At 36.1% G+C, this 20,691-nt stretch overlaps 2 protein-coding genes and 1 long non-coding RNA gene across 6 annotated transcripts in view; 2 read left to right on the top strand and 1 right to left on the bottom strand.

Annotated features, from left to right (window-relative positions):
* The window catches only part of PSMA3 (proteasome 20S subunit alpha 3), a 23,420-nt gene extending 19,142 nt beyond the window's left edge, over nt 1-4,278 (top strand). For all 4 annotated transcript variants that reach the window (XM_081104391.1, XM_081104392.1, XM_081104393.1 and 1 more), the window contains 3 exons: nt 2,321-2,388; nt 3,685-3,749; nt 4,140-4,278. In XM_081104391.1, the coding sequence (XP_080960517.1) occupies nt 2,321-2,388; nt 3,685-3,749; nt 4,140-4,184 (178 nt within the window). In that variant the 3' untranslated portion in view covers nt 4,185-4,278. The remainder of the gene's footprint in view (nt 1-2,320; nt 2,389-3,684; nt 3,750-4,139) is intronic.
* Nucleotides 3,533-20,691, bottom strand: LOC308528682. Its single transcript, XR_013996724.1, has 5 exons — nt 19,944-20,691; nt 18,411-18,569; nt 18,235-18,300; nt 16,566-16,650; nt 3,533-5,883 (listed from the first exon to the last, which is right to left on the bottom strand). It is a non-coding gene; the product is annotated as an uncharacterized lncRNA (long non-coding RNA).
* ARID4A (AT-rich interaction domain 4A) overlaps nt 20,439-20,691 on the top strand; it is a 65,309-nt gene continuing 65,056 nt past the window's right edge. The window contains exon 1 of the mRNA XM_081104371.1: nt 20,439-20,691. The gene's annotated coding sequence lies outside the window, so the exon portion shown is untranslated.

The raw sequence follows: 20,691 nt of genomic DNA, 5'->3' as shown, positions 1-20,691 counted from the left end.
ATTTCACTTTATTACAACCATTAGTTCAAAAAGGCTGTTTTGTGGTGAATTTAATATTTGAAGGAGAATTAAGGAAGACAATATCCATATTTTAAGTAACAATGGAATGGGAGCTTTTGACAAAATAAACTCCTGGAGTTCAGGTGACAGAATTCAAGGGTAGGAGGATATAGTGGACCTCTGGGGATTTTATTTCTTAGTTCCCAACTTCCCAAATGTCAAAATCTCCAATAGTAGTAATTTTAATTCACAAACTTTTTCAGTTTACAGCTAATTATTTCTATAGGTGATCCATGAAGTTGGTTCATTTAAATAACCTGTTTCTTTGGGCAAGATAATGTCAGGTATAAAAGTTCTTTTAAGAAGATGAGGAGAGCAGTATTTCAGATATTTAAAAACAATTGAAAGCTTGAAGGTACAGAATAGGTTGCTAAGTAATAGTTAATAGTAAGCAATCACAAAGCCAGTAAACCTGAGTGGCAGTACTTCATAATTCATAATTCTTCTAGATCAGGGTGTGGAACCTCTGGTCCTTGGACCGTATGAGACCTGCAAAATCATTTGGTCTGACCCTGCCAAGGCAACTGCAGGCTGGACTCAAAATTCAAATCTAGGAGCTTTTTTCATAGCAACATAAATTTGTATTAAATGAGTGAATGATGGTATAAATATCCAAATGGCCCTTGGCAGAAAAAAGGTTCCCCATCCCTGTTGTAGATCAAGGAATGCAAGCATTTGAATATTTCAAAAAGTCCAATAAAATGTTAGTTTGAAGTCAACTTTTCATATTTTAAAGTCATAAACAATACTCCAGAGAATTCACAGCATCTCTATTCCACATGAACATGGTCTAGTCAGTCAAGTCTTTGCATAAATGTCTTAGGTTTTACATTTAATAATATATGCAAGGGAAAAAGTCCTAGAGAGCTCTTTTATTATTTTTTGTTGTTGTTAATCCTCACCGTAAGAAATTTTTCCATTGATTTTTAGAGAGTGGAGGGGAGAGGGAGAGACAGAAACATCGATGTGAGACAGACACATCAATTGGTTGCCTCCTACTCACCCTGACCAGGGCCAGGGAACCTGACACCAAGGTACTTGACCAGAATTGAACCCAGGACCCTTCAGTCTGCAGGCCGACACTATATCCACTGAGCCAAACCAGCTAGGGCTAGAGAGCCCTTTATTAATAAGTGTACTAAATAGTACCCTTAATCTCGCTTAAACTTTTTTGTAAATATTAAAATGGCGAAAGTATTTAAATGTGCTACTTATCCATCATTCACTCTTCATTCGCCCCCCTCCTTTTTTTTACCATACTCTTCCCTTTCCACTTGTGAAGCAGAACCCACTTTAAAAAATTCTCATTATAATTACATTATAACAATTTTTAAAAAAATGTTATGTTTTTATTGATTTCAGAGGGAAAGAGAGAGAGGAAAACATCAATGATGAGAATCATCGATTGGCTGCCTCCTGCATGCCCCACACTCGGGATTGAACCATGACTTCCCGCTGGTTCACAGGTTGACACTCAACCACTGAGCCATGCCAGCTGGACTGCATTATAAGTTTAACATGATAATTTCCTCCATTGAGAAATGCTTCTGGAAATCAGCCCTTTTATGTTTAGGTGTAACAGCAGACACTAATTAGTTCCATGCAGAAAAGCCATCCCTTTTGCAGCACTACATACCTTTTATTAGTTGCAGAAAAATTAATATGACTCCTTATATTATAGCAAGGGATTAGTAAAGTGTGTAAGGTTGTAGAAAGTAATAAAATAGGAAAGCTTTGCGCTGATGCTTAATTTTTTGATATTTTTACTTTAATGTTATGTGACAGTGCCTCCTTGTTTGCTGAAATTTGGCATGTATTGTAGTTTGAAGGCCAGGAAGGGAAAATGGACAAGGGTTTACAATGATTCCAGCCAAAAAGTTGCAGAGAGAAGAGACCATTAATAATTGCAAACTAGAAATTAATTTATTTTAAAAATAATCAGTTAATGGAAAAAACAAATTATCTTGAAAAGACACAGGTAATGAGGTTTTTCCCATTTGTATTCCTTATAAGCTATCTTTTTTAGTTATGCCTCTAAAACACTGTATCAAGATAAACATGGATTTTGAAGGTATATTGAATCATTTGTAGTATTTATCAACCCTGTGTAATTAATTTCCCAGTGTTCATAAATAGAAATTATGTATAATGTGTATATGTATAATTTTATACTTATATAAAGTGTTCTACTTTGTGCTGACCGTACATTAACTATAGTGTTTGTAGATCACCAAATAATTGTTATAACTTTCTATTTTAGAATTTACATAGTCCATGATGAAGTTAAGGATAAAGCTTTTGAACTGGAGCTCAGCTGGGTTGGTGAAAGTAAGTTACGTTTATGCATTCTCTCAAGTTGTCTGTATCAAACCTAATTTACCACTGGGTGACTTGTTACCACTAATTTACTAATTTACTAATCTACCACTGGGTAATTTGTTAATGACATATATGTATACAAATGACAAATGAATTGACGAATTATTACAATATGGATACAGTCATATAACCCCTCCACACGTAGCTCAGTTGGTTAGAACATTGCCCTGATACACCAAGGTTGTTGTGGGTTCAATCCCTTGTCAGGGCACATACAAGAAGCAACCAACGAATACATAAGCCAGTGAAACAAAAATCGATGTTTCTCGCTCTAAAATAAAAATTGTAAAATTTAAAAAGTATTAAAAAACTAGACTAGCCCCCAGATCACCCCTTAGGCCTTCTTGAAATCAGTCTTCTACCTTCTCCCCAAAAGTACCCACTATCCTAAATTCTAACACCATAGTTTTGTCTGTTGAAGTTTTTATATAAATGAAATGATACAATATATATTCTTTTACCCCTGATTTCTTCAACATTATATTTGTGTAAGTCATTTGGGTTGCTGTGTATTTTAAGTAGTATTTGTTCATTTGCCTTGCTGTATAGTGTTCTGTTGTTCAAATATACCACAATTTATTCAACTTCTGTTGCTGGACAGTTCAGCATCCTTTCCAGTTTTGTTTTGTTTCTGTACTATAATGAATATTGCAGCTGTGAACATGTACAATTGGTACACCTGCACAGCATTTCTGTAGGAAATATGATACATAAGAGTGAAACTACTGGGTCATGAAATATACGTATGTTCTGTTGCAATAGGTATTACCAAAATGCATTCAGAACAAGGAAAGCCTGAACAACTTTACAAAGTAGTCTTTTTGAAGGGAGAGTTCTGCTTAATAATTGACTAAAGTTGTGAATTATTTAGTTTAACTTTTGAAACAGCCATTTCACGTTTTTAAAAAATATTACCGAGAAAGCAAGTTTTTCTTTGTAGCTTAATGTAACCATGAAGCTTCAAGGCCAGTTTAAAAAAATTAATCATGCTGTCCATGAAAGAATACTCAAGATTTACCACAGTATAATTCATTCTTTCCATAAAAGCTAAATTTGGGCAGATTTAATCTCACGTGGAAAAAACACACAAAAATGAATTCAAAGCATCTGGTTTTATTAAAAGTACAACTTTACAACATTTATCTTAAAGGGACCATACCTGTGGATTGGGTAGATTGCATAGTATTGCAAATCACAATATAGTCCTCATTTTTAATTCATTTAAATATATGGCTTAATTTCTAGTAACTAAAGGAAGACATGAAATTGTTCCAAAAGATATAAGGGAAGAGGCAGAGAAATATGCGAAGGTAAGTCACTACATGAAAACTCCATGGAAATACGCATAGAATTATGATTTAGATTAAGTAACAAAAGTTGAGTTGAACTAAGGACAGAAATGTTCTACGTTATCCTCAATGGGGATAAAGTTACCCTGGTTCTCAGCCCCTGCCCCCCATTTTATTCTTTGTGAAAATGGAAGTGGTTTTCAGGACATTAAATACTTTCATATTGTGTGTATTCTATCAAAAATAAGTTGATTGTTAGACTAAGGTATATAATTATCTTTTTTTAATAAGTTGGGTGCCTTATTCTAAACCAGTATTCATTTTTCAATTAAGTATTTTTAATAAGTGGCTAATTAGATTCAAATTGTTGTAATATTAGAAATTTATTTTAAACACTTTTTCTCTTAACAGGAATCTTTGAAGGAAGAAGATGAATCAGATGATGATAATATGTAACATTTCAGCATTTATCTTAAATTTCTAATACAGTCCCAATGTAACTATTTAGGCTCCTTGAATTATTAAATACCACTGACCATTTTTCATTAAATTTTTGTCTTGTAATTATTGAAGTTTGGTTTAATATCTGCTTGACAAAATTGGTGGGGTTAATTGAGCACATATTTATTTAGTTGTAAATATGTTCAACTTCTGTTGCTAGACAGTTCAGCGTCCTTTCCAGTTTTGTTTCTGTACTATAATGAATATTGCAGCTGTGAACATGTACAATTTTTTTGGTACACCTGCACAGCATTTCTGTAGGAAATATGATACATAAGAGTAGAACTACTGGGTCATGAAATATACATATGTTCTGTTGCAATAGGTATTATCAAAATGCATTCAGAACAAGGAAAGCCTGAACAACTTTAAATAGTCTTTTTGAAGGGAAAGTTCTGCTTAATAATTGGCTAAAGTTGTGAATTATTTAGTTTGCAACTAAATAATTATAGGTTTATGCCTATTTAAAAATTTCTTAGTTAAAATAACTGCAAATAAAGGCACTGGAATCAGATTTTAAAAATACCTGCCATTGCTTCTAGGCCTTTTGGTTAAGATCAAGTATAAAAAGTACCTATCAAGGTAGTAGGCAATTAATTGATGCCATTGCCCAGTTTTGTATTTAGTGAAATGGCTGCTGGTCATCAGCCACTTTTAACCTCTAGGTATATACACACAAGAAAGATGTTTCCGGAGAGTCAAGAATGTATTGCAGTGGATTTACGTACCCATGTAAGAAATTTCTCAATCTGTAAAGTTAATACAGTATCACTCCATTCAACTGTCATGCTTTCATAGGTAGGAATCTAGTCACCGAGTTTAACAGCAGGGTACTGCTGGACTTTGAACATCTGTGTAGTTCAAATAGCAAATCATTATACTTGAATAGCTAACTACTATACAAACAAGCCAAAACTAATGTCACTGCCAAGGCTTCTTTTATATAAAATTGTTAATTTTACAACTCACATTTAATTCAGAATGACACCATGTTAGCCTTGGCAAAACATCTAAATAATATTAAGTTGGATCTAGTGAGAGAGACAATAAGCTGACTATCCCCAAGCCAATCTATAGCCATTATTTTTCCAAACTTCCGAAGTATAGAATATGGATCTCCTATTACTATACTTGTGAGTACATGTGTTCTTACTCATATCACTATAGCTAAAAACCCCTTTTTTTAAAAAGAGTAATTCTAAAGAAACCTAAATTTGAGCAGCTAAGACACCTGAAAAATAGTATAGATGCCATAACAACAAACAAATCTAAAAATACTTAAGCAGGTACACCCAGCTCTTCAGCTATTTATGGAAGGAAAACAACTGAGTTTCATACATATATTTATACAGGTTCAATAACCTAGGTTCAATTGTAGGGTCACTATGTAAATGCACCGTTGAGATAGATTAGCCTCTGAGGAAAGAAAGTCTTGTATATTTTACTTTGTACAAGACTACAAATTTATTTTCAGAAAAGACTGAGTACCTTGATTACTGTAAACCTTGATGCTGGTACCTGAAAAAAGAAAAATGAAAAATGTTTTAAAGAATAAAGTTTTGGTTTAGAGATTACAAATAATAAAATGTAATTAAACTATAAAAGCACTTATCTGGTAATCTGTTTGCTTTTGTTTTATCATTCATAAAGGGACCTGAAAAATAAATGGGAGCAATCACATTGTAGGTCATCAATACACTTTTTTTTTTTAATATATATTTTTATTGATTTCAGAGAGGAAGGAAGAGGGAGAGAGAGAGAGAAACATCAATGATGAGAATCATTGATTGGCTGCCTCCTGCATGCCCCACACTGGGGACTGAGCCCGAAACCTGGGCATGTGCCCTTGACTGGAATCGAACCTGGGACCCTTCAGTCCAGAGGCCAACACTCTATCCACTGAGCCAAACCGGCCAGGGCCATCAATACACTGGATTAAAACAAAATACTCTTTAAATTAAGACTTAAAGAACTAATTAAGATGACAAATTAACATGTCCTTTCTCATTTTGTAAAAATATCTACTCATCTATATTCGTTCACCATGCATAGGCTATTTCTTAAGTGGTCTTTCCTAAGGAATCAGATCACCAGCCAAAGAAAGCCTTCTGAAATGATTTCCCCCTCTCAAAGCTCTTTACATGTTTCCCACCAAATAGTTGTCAAATTAACTACAAAAAAAAAAAAAAAAAAAGGAACTCCAAAACATGAAGTACTCAATCCTAACCAAGTAAAAGCTTTTGTTCTACCACTGCCATGTTTATGTATCTATTATGGTGTTCACTATCCCTCCCATAGATGGGAGTTGTTCAAGAAAAGAAATCATGTTTTTCATCTTAACTGGTGAGCACACAGCAGGCATTCAAATGCTAATAGTACACATTTTTTAAAATTTGAAATAATTCATACTAGTGAACAGTGTAAGGTCTACCAATTCTGGGTATATATCGAAAGGAACTCAAAACTGATTCGAAAGAACATATGCACTCCCATGTTCACTGCAGCATTATTTATAAGAGCCAAGATTGGGAGCAACACAAATGCCCATCAATAGATGAGTAGATAAAAAAAAGCTGTGGTACATATATACAATGAAATATTTCTCTCTCATCATTGATGTTTCTATCTCTCCCTCTCTGAAATCAATTAACAATAAACTTTTAAAAAATGTGCCCTGACAAACCTGTGCATAGCGTGACAGTCAACCAACTAAGCCACACTGGCCAGGGCAGAATAAATTCTTTTATAAAAGCATGATAATGGGATTTTTCTCGTTAAAAGAAGTTAGGGCTTCCTTTCTGCCACCACTGTAACCACAACAATTTCATAATAAAAGTAACATCATAATTAAAGCCAGATTAGTGTAAGTTTCAAATTGGCTTTGTCATTTAATAATTGTCACCTTGGGCAAGTTACTTCTTTCCTCATCTATAAAATGAGGATTATATACCATTAAAATGGCATAAACTGGAACACTTAGGTATAAATTTAAATTTGTGCAATGTATGTTGAAAATTATAAAATGGTGAGAGAAAATGAACTAATCAGAAACTGATCAGAAGATTCAGTATTGTCAAGTCTCCTTAAACTGATTTATGGATTCAACGTAAACCCAATCAAATTCATAATGGGCTCTTTTTGGGGGGTGGGGTTGGGGAGTGGTAAGAATTCATCAAGCTATTACTAAAATTTATATGGGAAAAAGAATTAGAACAGCCAGAACACTTTTCGAAAAATAAAAAGACTGCTACCTGATTATATAGTTAATGGAACAGATATGGAACAGAATGGAGTCTTAAAATAGACTTACAAATATGGTCAATTGTTTGACAATGGTGGAAAAAAAGGCAAATCAATGGAAGATTAGTGCTTTTTCACAGATGACACTGGAACAGTTGGATAGACATTCATAATGCAAAAACAAAAACTGACACCAAAAGCCAAACTATACTTTGGTACTATATACAGAAATGAATTCAAAGGATAAGCCAAAATGTACCCCAAACTCTAAAGCTTCTAGAAGAAAACAGAAGATTTGGTTTAAAAAAAGTTCTCTATCAAAACTAAAAAACTGGATTTCACCCAAATTAAAAGCTTCTACTCTCCTAAAAACACTGAAAATGAAAAGACAAAATTCTAGGGAAAAACATCTGCAAATCGCTCAACTTTACAAAGGACACGTGTTTAAGATGTACAAAGAATTCTCAAAATTCAACAATAACCTGATTTTTAAATGGGTAAAAGATTCAGACAATTCACATTACAAATACAACTGGTATTCCTTCTTTAACCATTCAAACGTGCATCCTTCCAGTCCATAAATAACAGCTCTTTAAAAAAGTAAACACTGGTGTAATGTGGTTAATATATAAACACTGAAGAGCAAGGGTCCTTACACATCTTGAGTTTGTGTTTGAAGTGTATGATTTGGACTTTTATATGTGGAACCATAATGTGGAACTTAAGGAAAATTCATTTAAAAAGCTGAACTGTACAGTCCATATGAGAAGGAATAATTTTAAAAGTTCCAGGAAAAGTCAATGTCAAGACCAGTGTGCAGTATGGGAAAATTATTCTTAAGATAGCACCAAGGAAATACTGATAATTTAAAGAAAGGGAAATGGTATATGAGAATTATAGAGGTATACTACTAAAGACAATAATCTGCTATCTTCAGGAGACTGACTGGTTTGAAGGTAAGCAGGAACCAAGTGATAGCAGTAAAGAATCAAAGCAAACATTTGGATGCCTTCAATGTATCACATTGCCAGAAAATATTTTAAAAGGTAAATAAATTACTTCCCCAGTGGGAAAAACAGGCACATTTAAAAATCACTAGGCAAGGTGCAACAGAAATATGTATATGTGTTATTATATATACATATATTGTATATACATACATACTCAACTACAAATGTGTGCTTTGGGAAGGGGGGGAAAGATAAATTGACAAGAAAAGGAATTTGGACAGTTTCCCGAAGATCTGGTAGGATGAGCTCTCCAATCAGGACATTCAGAAAAATGAAGGATGTCCATGATTAATAGGAAAAAAGTTCTGAAATAGCAATGATTGAAAGCAAGTAAAAAGACTAAATCTTTATAAACAGAATTTAGATGACAGTGGGACTATATCCATTTGGTTCAAAGACCACCTGTGAAAGAATCCTCCATAGATTGAATTCACTAGGTCTGAAGTGAATATGTATTTTGAACAAGTAGCCCAAGGTAATGCTTATGAATACACTAAAATTTGAGATTCACTGATTTGGACCCAGGTTAATAAAAGGAGAACATGGCAACAGAAACAATTATTTAAAGGGTTTCAACAGATGAACTTTCTGTTATAAATCAAAATGGAGGATGAAACTGTAGGTCATGATTAGTATTTAGGAAATCTGAATTTTCAAAGAAAGACGTCTCAGAAATGGGAGCACATTCTTAGATGATGAAAGGGGAAAGTATCTGTTACAAACTTTATAGTAGATGGTTTCAAATATCTTATAAACCAGCATCAGTTCTCTGAAAATTTCCAAAATGCCAGCAAGCCAATAAGGAAGAAATTATATAAGTCAGGGATTAAAAAGCTTATTTTAGTGACAGGTCAAAAAAGAAAATAGCTGACTTAAGGCTGGCTATGCTAATTTGGTTAAAGAAAATTTTATAGAAATGCTTGGTTCTATGACTGCAAAATAACCTCAATACAAGATTCCCTTAGTAGCAATAGGAGGGGATTAAAGTTTACATTGAAAGTTATGTTCTACTGACACATTCTCTTACCTAATTAGAAGTTGAGTTCATATAACAAAAACATGACAAAGAATTCAGCATTTATGCCTAAATGTTCTGTTTAATCGCTATTTTAATGGCAAAAGAGTCTTTAAATCATTTACTGCAACCTTTCCCCAAAAGACATTCTATATTTACAATGTAGTCCATTTCTAATCACCGCTTGACCTTTCATCTGTCCCTACTGAACACAGAATAAATGTGGCCGAATGCAGTTTTACATATTTGTGGAGAAAAGTCTACTAGAAATGAACATATTCTTCCTTCACAGGCTGTGTAGTGACTCATTCACAAACTGAAACACATTTGACATGGAAAGCCTAAAGGAAAGCTATAGCGTAGGCAAGTCACACGCTAATTATTTCTAATGAGTCTCTCTTCCTGGCGGCCCTCTTTCATAAAGCAAAGCCAATGAAGCTTTCTGACAAACGTCCTCAAGTGTAGACAGGATGTGCCATTCCCACACCCAATCTCGATATATGGACAGCTTCCAAACTGAATTTCAGGAGAGATGCTTTAAACATGTAACTCAGGCTCATCCGTTCTTTCCCCTAAATGGAAATCTGACAAAACAGGAAGTACTTGGCAGCACAGAGAAGCAAGTTTTGTGGCTTACATATTTACTGGTAGCAGACTAATTCTTCGTGACAGTGTAATAAAATGCAGAACTTCACATTTGAAAGGAAAACAGCAAAAATTTGCTTTGGTTACCAAGGTTTCCTTACATTTTAAAGGCCTTAAAGACATTATCACATGATATATAGAGGAATAAGAAACAGGAAGATGGCTTTTCTTTTTGTTCCATTCCTTCATATAAAAACCCCCCTTCCCTGTCCTAAGCCATCAAAATTATACAAACACTGGAAGCAGTTTTATGACTACATATATAGAGATTAAGAAATAGAAAGATTAAAGAAAAGACTTCTGGTTTGGTTTGAGGGAACCTACTTAGGGAAAATTTTTTTGTTTGTGCTTGCCATAGGATTTGAGGTAAACCTAACTAAAAAATAAATATGAATATAAATTCCTAAGTGGTACATTAGGATTAGCAGATTCAATAACACACCACCAAACATACCGTAAGCCAACCAAAGGGAAAAAAAATGAAAATGAATTCTTCCCCTATGACAGTGATGGCGAACCTATGACACGCGTGTCAGAGGTGACACGCAAACTCATTTTTTTGGTTGATTTTTCTTTGTTAAATGGCATTTAAATATATAAAATAAATATCAAAAATATAAATCTTTGTTTTACTATGGTTGCAAATATCAAAGAATTTCTATCTGTGACACAGCACCAGAGTTAAGTTAGGGTTTTTCAAAATGCTGACACGCCGAGCTCAAAAGGTTCGCCATCACTGCCCTATGACATCCTCCAGCTGCCCTCCTTCACTTAAAGAAACTTCACTACAGTGAAATTAATCAGTGAACCTGCTATTACTTCAAATATGTTTTACTAGCCAATGAAAGCATTTACAACACTTGTTAAATAAAACAGTGAAGTAGATAGGCAGAGTAATGTATCCCAGGTCACAGCCAATGAAAGCAGGCTTATGATCAAAGCATAGAATATCTGTTTTCAAATAGTCTTTTCTTTATTAAGACATTATGCAATCCAACATCCCACTGAACTACTGTAAAAGTTCTGAGAATTTTTAAGCTGAGCACATAATTACTACATTAGCTCTACGCATGCCTACTATGAGCCAGGTATTTTAACTTATCTCCCTATTTCCCACCATTCCCATTTCTTCTAGAGGCCAAGACCCTATCAATAGTATAGTAACCAAGGGTAAATAAATGTTTTCATAACATCTCTCACCCAGATCTTATTCTCAGAGTACCCTTACGTTCCTGCCTAGAGGCATTACGGCACAATGATAAGAAAATGTACTTGTAGACTGAGAGTATGAGTTCAAAAACTAATTGAGCCAGTTATTGGCAGCAAATGTAGTTCTAGCCAAACTTCACAAATCTAAACCACTGGTGATAACTAAGATTAGTGGGTGGGCAGATCTATGAAAAATCAGTTACTATAAAAAAAAATCCCTTTGGTAGTTAGACATATTATTTTTAAAAAAAAGGGGGGGGGCACACACAAACTAATGAAAATTCTTGACCTGTGGATAGTAGACATTATGCTCTACTCCTTACATGTTCTTGAATCTGACCCAATTCCTAAAGCCTCAAACGATCCCATTTTTAGTAACTGACCAGGCAAGATGTTCCTGGTGTACAAACACCGACAAAGCACATATTCACTTGCACACATTTGTCCATTAAACATCACCTTTTATAAACTTTCACTCCATATATACAGTGCCTACTAAGTGCCAAGGCCTGTGATAGGTTTTAACCCTACAAAGATAAATACGGTATAGTTCTCCACTTGTAAGAATGTCATCACTTAGTGAAGAACATGTAAGTGGATAAAAAAAATGAAAACTGAAATGCAACATAGAAAGTGGTAGGAATCTTCTAAGAGGAAATATAAAATTCATATGGACAAATTACCACAGTTGCAAAGGTATCATGGAAAGCTTCACTTAAAAAGTAGCTTTTGACCAGGTGTTAATAGGGCAACATTCCAGATAGTGGGAAAAGTATGAATAAAAACAGAGCTGGACCCATCCAGATTGGCTCAATTGGTTGAGGGTAGCCCTGTGCACCTAAAGGTTGAGGTTTGATTTCCTGTCAGGGCAAATACTTGGGTTGTGGGTTCGATCCTGGTTGGGGCACGTATGGAGAGCAACCATTCAATGTTTTTCTCTCCTCTTTTTCCTCTGAGCATGTCCTTGGGTGAGGATTAAAAAAAAAAAAAAAGAGCTGGGAAAACACAGAGCTTGTGGAGGGGAGACATGATAGCTTTCATGCGACAAGAGCAAATAATACCTAAAAAGAAGTAAAAGTATGAAGAGAGGTTGTGATGACTTTTGGGAAGGTATTGAATGGGAGGCAGAGTCTAGATGATTTTTGCATCTATCTTCTATAATAATAAAAGGGTAATACGCTAATTAGACCAGGCATCCTTCTGCACAAAGCCAGGGCCAGAGGGAAGCTCAGGTCACGGGTGCCTGTGGGCAGCTGGAGGGAAGCCAGCCTGGGTCCCAGGTGCCTGCCAGCAGCCAGAGGGAAGCAAGCCCGGGTGCAAGAGGGTAGCTGGTGCCGGCAGGAGGAGGAAGGAAGGCCTACTCTTGCAGTAATTTCGTGCACCAGGCCTCTAGTATAAATATAATAAAGTATTCTTTTTTTTTAAATATATTTTATTGATTTTGTTACAGAGAGAAAGGGAGAGGGATAGAGTTAGAAACATGATGAGAGAGAAACATCGATCAGCTGCCTACTGCACACCTCCTACTGGGGATGTGCCCGCAACCCAGGTACATGCCCTTGACCAGAATTGAACCTGGGACCCTTGAGTCCACAGGCTGATGCTCTATCCACTGAGCCAAACCGGTTAGGACTAAAGTATTCTTTTGAAACATTCTTTGAACGACAGACACTAACATCTTTATACACACTAAACACAACAACACTTAATAAATGAGTGCTCCCTAAATACTTGGCATCATTCTAAACACTTTACATGTCTTAATTCATTTAATGCTAATCCTAACCCTATCAGGTCAGTTAGGAAAGAGAAGCTAAGAAATCTGCTCTAAACTACCCCTCCCATTAAAAGCCTGACCACACCTACACATTCTAAAACTGGAAGTATCTTCTTTGCTATCCCTGAATGATTTTTAAAGCTATCATTCTAATGGAGATTTATATCCTGTAAGTAAATCAAATGTTGTAACCTTTGAAAAATAAGAGGTACCAGAGAAAAGGGGTTAATGTAAGAGAAGCAATTAAAACATACACATACCAGTCATTAAAAACTAATGCTGAAAGTAATGCACAAATGTTGTATGTTTCTGAATGTATTACTTTTTCCTCAACTTATAAACAGGTTATATCTTTGTAACTCAAAGCTAGCGCTATGATGGGGAAACTTTTGTATACCTAATTATTTAAATGAAGTAAGAGTCTTGTAATATTTGACAAAGTAGCCCAAAGTTCATAAGGCCATATACTAACCCCCAAAACTTAGATTTTATAAAAACAGATTAAAAAGCCAAATCAAAAAGAAAAAAAGGGGGGGGGGGGATTTTTTCCTAAAACAAAATTGTAATCTTTTCCTTGCTAAATAGCAGAAAACATTCTGCTAGGGGGAAAAGATTCACGAGAGATTCACTGGTTAAATTAGGCTTTTTTAAAACAAAACAAAACAAAACAGGTTTTATTGATTTCAGAGAGGAAGGGCTATGGAGAGAAACACCAACGATGAGAATCATTGATTAGCTGTCTACTGCATGCCACACACTTGGGATTGAGCCTACAATGTGGCCTGACCAGGAATCGAACTGTGACCTCCTGGTTCATAGGTCGACACTCAAGCACTCAGGCCACGCCAGCTGCGCTAGGCTCTTCCTTTTGAAGAACACTCAAAGTTAGTATACTCCATATTTTCATGTCTAATTGCCAAAGTCCTTCCTTAAATTGAACACTTAAATTTCATCTGTTAAAAGTGCTTCCCCAAAAATAAGACAACTATTATCTTTACTTACATATATATTCAAAGGATATTGTCTAAACATTCATGTTTCACAGAATTACATGTTTCTATATTTTAAGATCAAAATAAAACACACTAAACTTCGTCCACAGAGGAAGAAGAAAGACACTTCAACCCACATATCTGAACAGCTTTTTAAAAAAGCATCCACATATTTTACAAGATGCTCATTTAACACTATTATTTTTTTCAATCATGAGAAAATAACCTCTTAATTTACTTGGAGAATCACCTGGTTTCCTTGAACTTATTTTACTATTAATATTCTTTAACTTTTCAAGTTGTACTTTCACACTCAGAAATGAGAAAGCTCTGATAAAAGAACCAAAGTCTAAAGACTAAAATTGAAAGTCAAAATACAGAAAGCAGTATCAAGGTCCATCATATGCCTTGACCCAATTAGGGACCTCATAGGCACTTTGAGAAAAGGAATAGATGCTTACTGAATAATCCAAGCTCTCACTTGCATGTTTAAAAATAATTTCATCTTTCTTACCAACCAGTGGTCTCTCCTGACTTTCCAAATTAGTTAATGGTACCATCTACTCCCTGCTCTTTAAAATCTTGAGTGTTTTTTCTCCCTTCTTTACTTTCATAATCAATTAGAGATCAAATGCTGTCAACTCTTTTTCCTGCTCACCTGTTCCTTCCTATGTCTCCAGGTCCTAGTTTAGTTTCATTTTTAGACTGACACAACGACAACATTATCTTGTCTCCCTTCCTCCAATTCTTGTGTCATTTCTTTAGTTACATTGGACACTGTATCCAAATAATTTTCCAATAATACATTTTGTGTAATCAGACCCCTCTGTGTCTGTTAAAAACCTTCAACAAAAATAACTAAAATTAAAAGGGAAGTCTACAAGGAAACATATCTGCAGCAAATTACTACTAAATAGTATTTAATATACTCAAAAATATAGTAAAAAATATCAAGGCTCTACTACATAAATGGACAGAAGTCTTGAATAGACTAATAATCAGTAAGTAAAAATCTAACCTCACTAGTTAACAAAAATATTACAAAGAAAAAGGGAGTTTAACAGATTTTTCACCTATTAAATTAGCAAAAATGATTATAATTACAGACTACCCAAAGCTGACAATTAAACTCACAAGGATGGTGACAGTATAAATTATAACTCTTTTGGAAAACAACATGGCAATGTTTTAAGAGTCATAAAAATATTCATACAATGACCTTTTAAATCAACCCTCAAAGTCCAAAAGACAGAAAATATTGTATGCACATAGATGATGATTATAGCACAATCTTGAAGGACTAGAAACCTAATTATAGGCAGGCAACAGAAAAATGAAGTTAAAAGCAAAATAATTTGATGGAATATTTTCAGATATTAAAATTATTACAGAGACTGCACAGTCATATTGAATGTTAAAGAAAAACTAAAATAAAAAAAAAATATTCTAAGACTAAAGAAAGAATATGTATACAGACCAGGAAGAAAACACTTTTAAAATTTAATGTTGGGGTAGGATTAAATATGATTCAGTTGTTTAGTTCCATTTTGACTTGTAAAATTTGAAGATAAAACAAAAATTAATCATCATTTCCTGCTCACACCCAGCTTTCAATGCTCTCTACAGGTTCCAAAACCTGTAGAGAGGACAAGAACCTGATATAATTCTGATGGCCTCAAACGATTTTCCCAATGTAATCTTTAGCCAGTCATCTTCTCCAAAGTGGTTTACGCACTGCCCCAAATATAGCTTCCCAGAGATAATTGTATTCTCGGTCACAACCTTCCATCCACTTAAAATGTCTTCTTCCTTTCTTCTACTTTAACATATTAAATCTCACTAACTTTGAGAAGTCTTCAACAATCACTAAGTGAATTTCTTTCTGTTCAGTATTATCAATTTGTCCTCTTATAAGCAATTAGATAGACTGAACTGCCATTTTTTAAATCTTTAAGAAGCTAATCTAAATTGATTGCATCTTTTGAAATAACTGCTTTTTACTTAGCTTCCACATGTTTAATTTTCTTTCTTTTACTGACAGTAAGCTCCTCACCAGGTAGAAATGCCACTAGGTAACCTAGATCAGCTTGAATCCAATCCTAAAACATGCTGTCATTCTAGTTTGAATTATAAATGAAAGAAAACCAGTATCAATAACTCCATGTGTCTATAAAATTACCAGTGACATTTAATAAGGGCAAAAGATCAGAGATTGCAAAAACTTTGGTTACAAATAAGCAAATTTTGTAACTTAAAAAACAACACCCCACACTCATTAGGAATCATCAAGGAGAGACATTCAACACAGTAATGTTCTACTTCTCCAGACAGACATTTACAGAAACAACTGGACAGCGGAACAAATCCTATCACTTTTCAAACGAGATATATGTAATAGTAACTTGACTAATCTCGATTATTAAAGAATAGTTAAGTGAAATTGCTTACCAGAAACATAATTTTCAACAGGTAACAAATCTTAGGTATTTAAAACCTGGAATACCTCCTTCATTTTTCCACGAAATGAAGCTCACTAGAAGACAAAGCCCACATACTCAGAATACAGAATGTTTTAAAATTTCCATTAAAAACACACACACAAAATTTCTTCACTTCTAAACATTTTTAAGGATGAGATCTCAAGTACTTTACCACTGTTAAAAAAAATAATCATGAAAATATTCAGTATTCTGTGATTAAGAATCCAGAAATGAAATCTATGTGAATGGGTAAACAAATCCATATGGATGTTCTAAATTTGTGATTTCAGTCTAAAATACATTGGGAAGCTAATTATATAGCCTCACTAAAACCCCTGGCAAAAAATGTAACATTTTGCTTTCACAAAAGCTTTTCATCAATAGAAGCATTATTAAAAATTTGACAATTTTGACTTTGTAGGAAACATTATTCTATTAATTGGGGCCTGTTGAAATAGGTTACAAAAAACAATTGTTACAATTTTCTTTCATTCATACCCTAAGAGATAGTCTAAGTGACTATTTAGTTACAGTTGCCTTCCATTAAGAGGTCATAAAATCCTTTAAAAAAAACCTGAGAAAACAAAATCCTGAATAACTGTTCTGAGTTCTCTAAATCCACATTATATTAGCAATTACAAATAAATTCAGCATCAAATAAAAAATTTGGAACATCAAAAATTTTTGAAGGTAAGACAGCATCGGTGGAACATCATGAAAGAAAGAAAACCTAAATTAGCTTATTTTACATATTTTGTATATAAACATACAGACTCACAAGAAATGACAGAGCATCTATCATGTTTCTGACAGGCAAACACAAGAGTGATTAAAACCTCTGCTGCTTCTCTCTGGAAGTAGTGTCTCAAACCCAGAAGAGCCAAACAACTGCTAAGTAAATGTTATGAGAGGCATGTAAAGGGTCCTTGTAAGGGTACAAAATCACCAAGAGCACCGCATGCACATAAGGATGGAACGCTTCAGGAAATATAACATTCTGCTTTCACAATAGGAAAGGTTACAGGAAACACTAAAATAGTTCAACTCAACCAACTATACCATAAAAATAATTTGTTAAACTCAACTAAATATACCAAAAAAACAACTTGTTTTTAGCAACCTCTAAATGTCACTTCTGTGTAGCAAAATGTTTCACTGCACATTTATTTTTTACAGTAAAAAATAAATTAGCTTTAAGAAATTCTTCCTAAGGTCCAACAAAAACTCTCAATTTTACTACATATGTGACTTAAGACTGTAATAATTCTATTTGAATAAACAGAGACTCAGGAGAGAAAATTTTTAAAAAATAAAACTAAAGAAAAAAACTGTAATAAAAAGCAAAAGGACGACAAAAAAATGTAAAAGTACAGTAAGAGCAAATGCTTTTTGATGGACAGCTGTTCAAGGATTAAATGCATTAAATGTACAATTCCTTTGGTCTTATATTTCCACTTCCGGGAATTTATTCTAAAGAAATAATCAGCGATGTGAAGGAAAATCTTGGTGCCTAGAAATTTTAGTCACAGATGTCAGTTCTTAGGCAAAAATCTTGTAAAATATATAAAGGCTATTCAGCCATATTGCTGAAATAGGAAACTTGAGAGATCAGGTTATATGAATTATTGTGCACCTACCTTGTAGAACACTATGCGGCCATAAAAATGCTTTAAGGACAAAATATTTTCTGTTTCCAATGTTTTCTATAAAGAAAAAAATATGGGTGACAAAATGAGTACGACTGAAATGATTTTTATTTGGTGAAACAAAACCAATGAAAAAGTGAAATTCCTTTGTAAAGTATAAACTGTACCTTTTGGTGGAGGGAATACAAAGACTGTGGTGTTCTTCTTTTGGCTTTTTAGTAATTTCCAAATGCCCACTGATGTGGTATTTGGAGAGTAACAGCTGGAAGTTGTGCAGCGAAATTAGAGGCCATTCCCCCCGGCAAAGTTCAGCAGCACAGTGTAGCCTGAGGAAGAAAGAAAATCCCTTCACTTGTAAACTCTTATTGCAGTATCTTTTTTTATATGTCATATTTGTAAATTGGGAGCAAAACATCATGAAATAGCTCATATTAGTCCATGATAAAAATATTAAGTACTTAAAAACCCGGAAATGAGAAACACCTGAATGGGTAGACAAATTCATAAGTATGTCCTAACTTTGAGTTTTCATTCTAAAATACACCCGAAAAAAATAAAAACATCACACCTGATAGCTAACTGTACAGACTCACTTGAACCCTTGACCAAACAAAACAGCCTTCAACTACCATTCTTCCATTTTGCTATTTAATGGCTCTCCTTTTTTGGTCCATAGAAAATTTTTCCAGGCAGCCTCCCCAATTTTAATATTTTTACAGACATGAGAACTCCCCTCAGTAACATTTCACGGTATTTGTCACGGAGAGGTCCTGTTCCCTTCAGGCCGACAATACCCAAATAGGTTACTAAAACTTATCCATAGTATTCAAAACAGGTGCAGTATTATAATTTAAGAAGCTACCCAGATCAGTGCCACTGGGTCACTCAAAAGAAACACCAACATATATTTCACTTTCTCAATAAGTAATTTTGAGAAAAACCACTGTTCTGGATGAAAAATTGTTCCGGCTTTCCTTAAACTGCTCTCAGAGTCAATTTAGTCAACGTGGGTTATCGACGGTCTTTTCCATTTCCCTGATTATTTCATTCCTTATGACAGCTTGCCATCGACACTCCACCGTTTCACATGCGCTTTTGCTTCACTCAACAAAGCACAAGGTTTTGCTAAGCGACCAGGCCCAGCGGCGGCCCGGGGCCAGGTCCTCCGCGGAGGTCCTTTAAGGTGTCTCTGAGCCTGCAAAGCGCAGCCTGCGCCTCGTGCGACGGGGACAGCTGCCTAAGGTCGGGGCGAGCACGTGCATTCTCCGCATTCCGACCCGAGCGCTGCACCGCGTGACGAGCACGCGGGAACACCTGTCCCCACGCACCCAGCGGTGCCCACGGACCTCCCCTTCCCCGTCCTAATGAGGGAGGCGCCCAGGGCCAGCAGCACTCGGCGGAGAAAATGACACACCCCCGACACACACTTCCAACGGGAGGAGGAGCGGTTCGGAGAGCAGGACCCCGAAAACCCCTCCAGAGGAGCCCAAGGACCAGCCCAGAGAAAGACTTCCCCTCCTCCGCCTCCCTCTCGTGCGGCGGGAGAGGAAGCCTCGCCCCCTTTCATCCCGCCTTCTACTTCCCACTCCGCGGCGGGGAGCACTTTGCCATGGCTGCCCTGGCCCCCTCACTTCCGGTGCCGGCGCCGCTAGAGCTGCGCCATCCCCCAGTCCATCGGACAACCACAGCTTCCAACTGACCTTTTAAACAGACTCGCGACTCCTCCGACCTTCACGAGGTGCTGCCCTGGAGAGAACCGCGGATGGGTACCGCGCCGAAAAGAATCTACGGTAGAAAGACTTCCCTGTCCTCTCGCCAGAAACATGAAATGCGATAGACCTGCGGCCACCGCTGCCCAGACAAAATGGCGCCGAGAAGTCGGTTTCGCGCATGCGCCTTGGACAGGCCCTGCCCCGCCCCCGTGCCAGTCCTGGCCGCAGCTCCGGGTTCGGTTTCCATGGGACACTCCGCTGCCAATCCTCGTGCGGAACTGCTCTTCCTGACCCCCTCCGTTTACCAATCAGTGTTCAGTCAAGCACATCCGGAGTCTTTTCAACCAATCGTTTGGCAGGACTGGCTTACTCAATACCTGGTTCTCCAGTAACGTTGGACCTCGGAGTCAGCCAATCACAAGTGGCAGATGTCCTACCTGCTGTTTTGCGGACCAATCCGTGAAGTTTCAGAGCTACATCCAATGAGGACGGCAAGGAGGGAGCGCCAATCCGAAGCTCTTCGGCGTCATGAGCAGCCAATAAGAGTTCGTGTAGAAGCGAGTCTGCTCAACAGCTTGTTATTTGGTGGATTGTGGCAGTAAATCGGGAGAGTGGGGAACCGGGCACAGGAACTGCCGCCGCCGCCGCCGAGAGTGGTGCTGCCCAGCCGGGAGCCCACGGCGGTCAGCGGGGCGGAGGACGCGGGCACTGACAGCGCGCACTTCCCCCGCAGTTG

The sequence above is a fragment of the Myotis nattereri genome (assembly GCF_964212035.1).
Source record: "Myotis nattereri genome assembly, chromosome: 1".
In the NCBI taxonomy this organism is placed as follows: domain Eukaryota; kingdom Metazoa; phylum Chordata; class Mammalia; order Chiroptera; family Vespertilionidae; genus Myotis; species Myotis nattereri.
Note: the sequence above shows the minus strand (reverse complement) of the source record. Positions and strands in the feature narration are given on the sequence as shown.